Source organism: Anser anser (genome assembly GCF_964211835.1).
Source record: "Anser anser genome assembly, chromosome: 3".
Lineage (NCBI taxonomy): Eukaryota > Metazoa > Chordata > Aves > Anseriformes > Anatidae > Anser > Anser anser.
The window spans coordinates 105587000-105596472 of NC_139722.1; the positions used below are offsets into that span (position 1 = coordinate 105587000).

At 45.7% G+C, this 9473-nt stretch overlaps 1 protein-coding gene and 1 long non-coding RNA gene across 4 annotated transcripts in view; one reads left to right on the forward strand and one right to left on the reverse strand.

Annotated features, from left to right (window-relative positions):
* FBXO11 (F-box protein 11) overlaps positions 1–5343 on the reverse strand; it is a 73757-nt gene extending 68414 nt beyond the window's left edge. For both annotated transcript variants that reach the window (XM_083827816.1, XM_083827815.1), the window contains exon 1: positions 4802–5343. In XM_083827816.1, the coding sequence (XP_083683942.1) occupies positions 4802–4913 (112 nt within the window). In that variant the 5' untranslated portion in view covers positions 4914–5343. The remainder of the gene's footprint in view (positions 1–4801) is intronic.
* A 160-nt stretch (positions 5344–5503) lies between these two features.
* LOC310896032 lies at positions 5504–6400 on the forward strand. 2 transcript variants are annotated; one of them, XR_014581125.1, is made up of 2 exons: positions 5504–5832; positions 5992–6400. It is a non-coding gene; the product is annotated as an uncharacterized lncRNA (long non-coding RNA). The 2 variants fall into 2 exon arrangements; XR_014581126.1 differs by having other exon boundaries at positions 5504–5711.
* Positions 6401–9473: the final 3073 nt, after the last annotated feature.

A 9473-nucleotide genomic window follows, 5' to 3' on the forward strand; every position in this document is an offset into this window, starting at 1 on the left:
AAGAAGTAGTACTTGCAAAACCAAGTTCATAAAATCTGATTTTTTAACTGTAAGGCAGACTTTAGAAACTTTTTGCTGCAAGAACAACGACTACGCATCTGTATGTAAACATTTTTTCACAGCCTAGAACTCTGTTTTAAGGAATATGGAAAAACCTGTATTAGATTTCTTTCCACCTGGAGCAATTGATGCCCGACTTCTTGACTTCTTGCCATAAGGGATGATCCTACAAAAACTGAAACCAATTTAGCTATTTTGTTGCAAGGCTGGGCATCTGCTTCAGAATAAGAGTCATTTAATTCAGTCACTGTTACAGGCCAGCACACACCAACGTAGCCCTTTTGGTGGATACGTTAAAAAATAAAAAATAATCTCGCACACGCTTACACACATGCACTTGAAACAGGGCCAAATCAAGACTCCTTAACTTTCCCAAGATATTTATCTTAACATTACAAAATTCAAGCTGTGTGAGCAAGAGATCTACTGGAGCTTAGTTTCTACATGTTTGTGTCTTGCACAGCCTAACCTACTCTTCCTCTCAGTACTTCACGCGCTCGTGTCCCCTATACAGACAAATGACTAATTCAATTACCTTGTGTGCTGACAGGCCAGCTGGCTGTTGCTTCTTGGCATGGGTAGAGAGGATAAGTTACAACTGTCTTTCCCTCATTGTCTTCTTTCTCTGCCCATTCAACTATTTCCACAAAACTTAAGAACTTCACACCCCTTTGTCAAATCTGGTTGAAATGAGCTAACAAATTCAGAAGTTGCAGAGTGACAGACAGACAGAATGTATGGGTATGAAAGTCTTGTTTTGTTTGGAAAACAGAACAAGGAGGAGAAAAATGAGCAAGCTTGCCAGGTAGGTATACAAGCTGTATTCCATATGCCCCAACTGCAGAAGTATCGACCCAGCTTAACCCAATCTAAACTGGAGCTGCCACCGTCCCACCACACCCACAGGCATTCAGTGTTATCCCTCCCCTTGGCACTCAAGCCAAAAATACACCTGGGAAAGAAAAAGAAAAAAAAGGAGTTCGTTTTTGGCACAGCCAGCTCTGAGCCAGCTCACTACCTTGTCACGTGAATACCAAAACCATATAAAAGAGGCGAGCAGGATCACGGCAACCCCACCAGCTGTGATGGTGCTATACATGTGGTGCTTACCAACACGCAAGGTCCAATCCTGAAAACACTTAATACTGGACATAAAGCTCAGAACCTCATAAATACCATATTCAGTAATGTGCTGACATCACGAAGAAGCACATAGGCACTAATGCATTTATATTACTCTGAGAGGAGTAGAAACAAGAAAAAAATAAAACTATCATACATGATAGCTTTGAGGTTAAGTTTAGCTGCATTCTGACTTTTTTTTTGAAGTGCCTAACCTTGTTTTCTTCCTAAAACTGTAGCCAAACAGAAAATAGGTAAATAAATAAAAAGCACTATAAGCAAACATAGGAATATTTTAAACACAGACGTCACCCAGTCTGAATTTCCTTCTGGACAGACCATTGTCCTAAATAAAATGAAAGGACCCATCCATTCTGTATCCTTCATGCAGAATTCCAAAACCACAGAATAAACCACTGGCAATGCCATCGGTGACTGTGGAAAGATCAGGAGGGAGAAGGTAAAACAGAAGTAGCATAGTGTAGCCAGAGTGGCTAATTTAGATGGAGGGAGGTGTGAACAGCAGAACATAAGGCAAAACATCTTGGGAACTATATTCTGATGACATCTTATCTTGGCTGTACAACCCAGTAAGTTGGGGGGGGGGGGGGGGGGTGGATTTTTATCTGCATGCATTTATGATCTCCCTTCCCCAGAGTAATCAGAATAAAGGTACACAATCATTATTTATCAATCTATAATATAGATAGCACCATTATATGCTCATTAGATCTATTCATACTACATGTATAAAATACATTAAGAATAATCTCATATTATACAACACAGCTCTATATGATTTTTAAACCTTTACAAGGAACCTTTGACAGAGGATTTCTTTACTTTTTTTTCTCGCAATGTATTAATAAAAGGAGTCATAACTCTAGATTTTTACACAATAGTGAAATTTTAACAGCTGTTGCACAGATGCAAAACACTGTGTACCTATGCACCATTAAATAATAAATAAAGTTCAGGATCTAGCACTCATTTTACTAAGCAATCTACCTTAATGATATGAAACAACAAGAAGTTCCAAAGATTAACTATATGCTACATTGTATACTCTGTTCTACAGTATTTGTAAGATCCTCCTTACTGTGATGTGAAGGACGAGCAGAATTAATTTTAACAAAAAATAATTTTAATTTAATCACAGGCACACTCACATTATCTAATAATAATTTTTAAACAAATTTAAATCTGATTTTAATAGAAACCCTCGGCTAATAACTTGCACTGCTTCTTTTATACAGACTTTTTTAAGACGACCTACATTGCTTGGGAATAAAGGTGAAAAAAGACAGCACTGACTTGTGTGGTATAGTTTAACCCTTTTATATTGACTTCTCATTTGGTAGCATTCTTCCTCATCCTCTCCAGTAACAGCCATGCACAAAGCCATCAAAGTCACAGGTAAAAGTGGCATTAGCTTCCAGAGATACTGAATCTGACCACACAAGTTCTGAGATGGGAATAGGAACTGCGCTAAGGGTACCCTAAACGTAAATATGAAATTAATACAAAAGCCCCTAACGCTAATAATGCATTTTTCAGCAAGCCAGACCTTAGCGCAACTGACCTTCAAAAATGGAAGGAAAAAGCTAGCAGTGACCCATATAGAACAGTAGTTTCAGCAAACAGTTACCACCATTGAGTGGTAAACAGCAGTAACAATGTAAGAAAATAAATAAAAATAAAATAAAAAGGTTAACCTAGAGTTCCACAAAATATCAGAGCAATGCAAATAAATTGGAGTCTCATATTTTAACAGAAAAAGTTTCTGCCTGGATCTTTAGCAAATTAGTAACATATGAATGGTTTGAGACAGGCAGTAAAAAAAATGGTTTGAGACAGGCAGTAAAACTGAATAATCACAGCATTTAATTTATAAGCACACCTTCCTGGATGCCTCTTAGAGACTGTAGTTTCATCTGTTTAAAATATGAAGAAAACTCAGGGGTTGAAAAAAATTCTGTATTGTGCATACGGAACGTCAATGACGAAAATCCTCAGTGCATATCATTGAGAGGAGGAAGTACTTTTTTTTTTTTTTTTAAATGTCAGTTTACCAGTGAAGTCATTTTAATTATATAATTACCGAAGATTTGGGAAGATTTACACAAGCCCCATAATTGGGCATAAGACATCACATCCTCTGGTATATACACAGCAAGCTGGTCCGGGTAACATTCTTTGCTCTGACCAATGTGTGCGAGGGGGGGCGGGGGAAGGAAGGGGAGGGAGGGGAGAGGGGAGGAATGGAGAATTAAAAATACTTCCTCAGATTAAATTTTATTTACTTCGTTTGATTAAAACGCTTCGATTGCCACAAACACGCTGGAATATTTATTGTGACGCATCTCCATAGTTAGAATACCTCGCTCTTGATGTGATATCCTGGATACTCAAACAAAAGACATTCAGCTGACAATGAAGGCTTTTTTTTTAATTTTAAAAAGACATTTGTACGTCTAAAACTGCACCACGGATCAGTCTCCTTTATCATGCCAGAGTTGTGACAGCCAACGCATGAAAAATTAAAATCCAATCCACCAGATAAGACATGCAAAATGTCTCCTCCAATCCCACCCCCATCTCGCCCTTAAAAAAAAAAAAATAAAAAAATAATAAAATAAAAAATCCGCAAATGCACGGAGCACACGGGCACCCCCGAGGACCCGTTCCTGCGGTAGCAGCCCCGGGCCTGAGGGACCACCGTCCCCGGGTCGTCGTCGTCGCCGTCGCCCCCCCTCAGAGCCCGGCGATCCCGCTCCGGCCTCCATTAGGGCCGGGATCCCCCCTCGGCGATCCCTCTCCTCTCCTCCCATCCCCTCAGACAATGGTGGTGCTTCCCTGCCTGCGCTCCGATTGTCAACATTTCCAGGCCAGGCCCCGGCCCCGCCGGCCTCGGGGCTCCAGGCGCCAGGGCCCGAGGCCGGGGGCGGCGGGGGCGGCGCGGCGGAGGGAGGTCACCAAATGGCCGCCCGGCCCCCGCCGCCGCGGCCCGCGCCCCCCCCCCCCGTAACCGAAGCACGGGCGCCCAACTGCGCAGCAAGCCCTGCGCGGCCGGGCGAGGCGAGGCGAGGCGGGCTGCGGAGGGCCGCGGGGCTCCGGGCCGCCGCCCCCGGGCCGCGTTTGGCTGGGGGTGCCCGGCGCCGTTCCCCCCTATCCCCCCCCCCCGGTACACACACACACACGCACCCCGCAGCCCCCCGGGGTGGGCTCGCGTCACCCCGGCCGGGGCTGAGCGGCGAGCCCCGCTCTGTCGGCCCGGCCCGCCGGGGCTCCCCGGGGGACGCGGCGCGGGGGCAGCTCGCCCCGTTCCGCCCCGGGGGGCCGGCGGCGGTCGCCCCCCACCCTCCCCGGCGGGCGTGGGAGCGCGGCCGGGGCTGAGGGCCGGGGCCGAACCCCCGCCTCCCTCCCTCCTTCTCTCTCTCCCTCCCTCCCTCCCGCTCGGCGGCAGGGCCCGCAGCCCCGAGCCGGGGCAGAGCCCGAGCCAAACAAAGCGCGGCCTGAGCGGGAGCCCCGGGTGCCGCCGCCTGGGCTTTTCCTGCCGCTGCCCGGCGGGGCCCGGCGCCGCGCAGGCCCCCGCTCGGCTCGGCGGCGCCTTCCTTACCCCGATCCCCGGCGGCGGCGGCGTTGTTCCTCTCCTGCTGCTGCTGCTGCTGCACCGGGCGCGGCCTGGACACTCGCCTGGGTCTCCTGTTGGCGGCTCGGACCGAGTTCATTTGCCGGCTTCGTGTGGGTGGCGGCAGGGGAGGGGGGGGGGGTCCTCCGGCAACCGGCGCCTGCTCGCGGGGGAAGGAGGGAGCCCCGGGGCGGCCGCCTCGCCGCAGCGGGCGCAGGAAGGAGGGGGCTCCGGGTGCGGGTCCCGCTGCCGCCGCCGCCGCCTCCTCCCCGGCTGTGCTCGAGAGGCGGAGGAGCCGCTGGGTCTCCCGAGCGCTGGCTGCGGGGGACGATGGCTCGGCGCCCCCCTCGGCGGCCCCCCCGAGAAGCGCTCTCTTAAAGGAGCCCCCGGCCCGGCCCGGCTCAAGCCCGTCGCTGCTCCGTGGCAGGAGGAGCCATTGACACTGCCGGAGACACACACTCGCGGGGAGGCAGCCGCTGGCGGCCGCGCTCCGCCAATCGCCGCCTCCCACACAGCGGGCCGGCGGCGGGGCGGCCAATCGGCGCGCCGCTTCTATGGGGCGCGGGGCAGGGAGGGGCGGGCGGGCGGGCGAGCGCCGCGGCGCGGGGTGGGGTGGCGGAGCCCGATATAAGGGCGGCGGGCGGGGAGGGGGGGGCGGCGAGGCTGCGCGGCGCGGCGCTGCGTGGGCCGACATGGCGGGCACCGGGATGGCGGCAGGGACGGGGGCCTGCGCCCGCAGCGCTGTGCTGACAGGGCTGGGGGCCTCCTCACAGCGAGTTCCCCGCTGGGAGAGGACGCATGGAGGGCCCCGGGGGCCCTCAGCCGTGTGTAAAAGGGGAAGGAGGCAGGCGGGCGGGCGGCCGCCGCCTGGAGTGCCTTGTGTGTGCGCTGTGCCTTGGTAACCTGCTGCTGCTGCTGGGTGTGGGCTCGGGCCCCGGCCGGGGTGGGTGGCTTCTGGCTTCCACGTACAGACTGCTCGTTTCCTGGCTCGTTGTTAACAACTCTTTCGTTCGGGGGATGTGCGTATTTCTCAGTGTAAACGCTCTTTCTAATATAATAATACGGTGTTTATTTTGGGCTGACGCTGTATGAAGCTTCTCATTTATTATATTGCTGCTCACCTGGTGGCCTGGGATCTGTAAAAAAAAAAAAAACTACCTATGTTTTTTACTTCTCAGACTTCATCTAATCCAATGGCAAAATCCAAGCAGTGAGGATCTTCTCTGCGTAGTCTTCTAGCCTTGCAAAGGTTGGTTTGTGCATGGTCCTGCTTAATCTAAGCGCCTGGAAGCCTCTGCGGAAACAGGACCTGGTGTGTTATCTGGCATGAAATGTAAACAAAGGGTTGTAATTAAAAGCGCATTAGGCAGAAGATGGTTTGAAGCAGACATGAAGATATAATGGAACCTGAAGAAGTGAATGCTCTATTAAACAAAAAATGAAGACTGGAAAATGTTTATATTTATGCTTTTCAAGTAAAAGACAGTGAAATCTTGCCTTTAAGTTCATACCAGTTCAGAAACCAAGCCTGAGTGTGTATATATGTACATGTGTAAATACATACAAAAATAAAGAAATCTTGTAGTAGTAACTGTTAAGGAGTATTTCTTTGACTTGGTATTTTGTTGCCTTGAAGAATGGTAGAAGAAACTGAAGAATTGTTTTCCACGCCTGAAAAAGTAATTCTTGCTACTGTCTCTTAAAGGGAGGGGAAATAATAAAGGTTAGTGCTCATGAAGAGAACTTTACAGGAAAAGAGAACAGTTGTCACTACTTGAGGCAAGTTTCTGTCATAACAATTACCAGGCTAGAATATAAGCTTTTGTTAGAATGTACATACAAAATACATTTATTTTCAGATAACAGCAGTGTGAAACTGCTTTAACTTTCAAGTGGAAAGGGTGATCCATAGTAAAGAACTGTCTAACTTACAGTGACAAAATTGAGGGATTTCATATCACTTGAAAACCTATGGTCTTTAAAATACAGCCTATTAATGATCTAACTATACAAACTATTTTTTGTATATGCTACTAATAAATAAATAACTTTATACAAATATAAAAGTTTATGTGTATTTCTGTTAATTTTTTCTGGTTGTTCTGTCTTCACCAAGATCCACCAAATGAATCCTTAGTGACTCCAACTTGCCTGTGGTTGTGCAATATAGTATAACCTGATTTTCTAGTACTCTGTCCAAATTTTTGAAAATATGTTCAAGGGTCAAGATGGATGACGAGCTAATTTTTACCTAAAGCATAAAATAATCTAATGTTCTGATGCTAGAATAAAACTTTGAAACCTTTAACCGGAGCAGACTTTTGACTTCAAGTCACTTCAAATCTTGACTTGAACTACTTTGAAACCCAATGATTTCTTGGCATAAAAACAGTTTTTGTAATTGTCTTACGTGGTAATCTGGTTAAAGATGTAATGGTGGGAGTCTAGCAAAATATACTGTAAATGGAGAAAAATATTGTGACTACTTGTAAGCAGTTCCAATATGTATTCTTACTGATTTAGTCAAGAGGGATTGAGGGCAATCTCTAGAAAGCTATGCAAAAGTTTGAAAAATGTTCTGAGTTGATGTAGAAAGAACCTCATATGCTGAGTAAGACAACCTGTATAAAGCTACTAAATAAATTACTGGTGCAAAAAGTGATATTATGGGCGCTTTCATTTGTCTTACAAGGCATGAAGTATCAAAATAGTTGCACTAATCTTCTAGTGCTCATGGCTACACATTAGGAAGCCTGAAAATTCTTCACACCAGTTTTTACTAGTATTCCTTTTTTTTCCTCATAACAAAATTATTCTGTCTGTGATGGCTGGGAGTTGATTATCATAATTTCAGTTTTGTAAGTCCTTAAATTCTTACACATACCCATCCCAAGCATTTGTTATTGCTGTGTAGTGTCTGAGAGGAGAAACACCCTTCTGTGATGCAAATGGCGCTGAAGTCCAAAGTAATATTAAGGCTATGTTGTACTGACTACTGTGGAGATAAATTAAGCCATCCTGTATGATGTGTTAATAAAAGCTTTTCTGAATGTGGGTGCAATTTATAGTGGCAAGTTAATGTTGCCTTTGTCAACACGGCTTTTCTTTATTTAAATTGGAAAGAGAGGGAACAGAATGTGGAACTAAACCATAATGTGATTTATATTGTAGATAATTATGCAAAGAAAATGCTTGTCAGACGGGTTCTTTGCCACCAACCACCTTTTGGTGACCTGTGAACAGCAAGGCACAAGACCTGGTAAAGAGTTTACTTGGGCCACTTTCAGCATAAGCAGTTTGGGCAGAGTTGTTGTGTGCTAGTTCATTTCAAATGTAGATGTATTGAAGCATTAAAGATATTTAGTTCTCTGTATGTACAGGAAGAGTTGGCTGCTGCTTTGAAGAAATCAACTTCCTTTCTGAATGCAGAAAGGGATGCCACGGAGTGCTTAGTGATGACAGTAACACGTTAATTATGTGTTAACAGTGAGTAGTTAGAACTGCTTAGCTAATGAGACTACTTCATAGAGAGAAGTAGTGCAGGCAGTAGTAGTGAAGTATTATCAGTATTTCACTGATAATGAGTTTCCTATTTATTTGTGAGGGTAACCTGCAGAGAGATGAGCAACTCTGGTTCAGATGACTTCTGAAGTGAAGACCGTTACAAACAACTTGAAGATCTGTTCTAGTAAAGGGATAGTACAGCTAAGCATTTCTTTTCTAAGATCTCAGAATGAAGAATAGACAAGATGGTGGGGTCAGAGAATAAGCTGGGTTTACAAATGGATGTGGGCCAGTGTAAGCTGTTCAATCAGGATGATTCAGGCCAGGGTGATCTGCTGGAATCCCCACTATTTTATTCCCCTTAATGTGCCCGTTCAGTAGCATCCTGAAAGGCCTTGCTTCAGAGACTGCTGAAAATGCTTTGAATGTGAGACTTTGAATGTTGTAAGACGTTGTGATCCTTACATATCCTGAGGATGTGAGTATTGCTTCAACAGTTGATCAAAACAAGTCTAGAATAAAAGATTTCAATAGATGGTGGTCTGTGGATTGCTTCTAAGGGGTTTACGGATAAGTAAGAACAGACTTTAAATTGTATACAAAGGCTTAAATCTATTTACAAATTGTTCAGAATCAGTAAATTGAAAAATAATAAATTGTTGGTTTGCAATTAAGTGGAACACAGTATTTTTACTGGTCATTGCTTCCTAATATTTGAGAGAACGAGAAATATTGAGACCACTGTTGCAGCTTGTTACACAAAGCCTACCACAGAGCCTTCTGCTACATACAGCTCCTAGATTTGAACAAGAAATACAAGTCAGTTTTCTGTTGCACTTTTTAATCAGTTCAGAGGGCTTTGCAAAAGAGCCACATATCTATCCCTCTCCTTACAGATGAAAGTGAGGCACAAAGGGTTGAAATGACTTGCCCGAGAGCATTCACAGGCTATTAACAGGGCCAGGAATAGAACCTGGTGCACAGGAGTCTTTATCTAAGGCTTTCTCTACAGTGTCACATTTCTGCTTTCAGGAGCAGAAGACTTCTGCTCCTATTATTTCTATCTTATAAGCCATTAATATATCCCTGGCCTAAAAATACTACATTGAAGATTTTGGACTGACCCACTGGCAACTACTGACTTTAAACCTGGAGG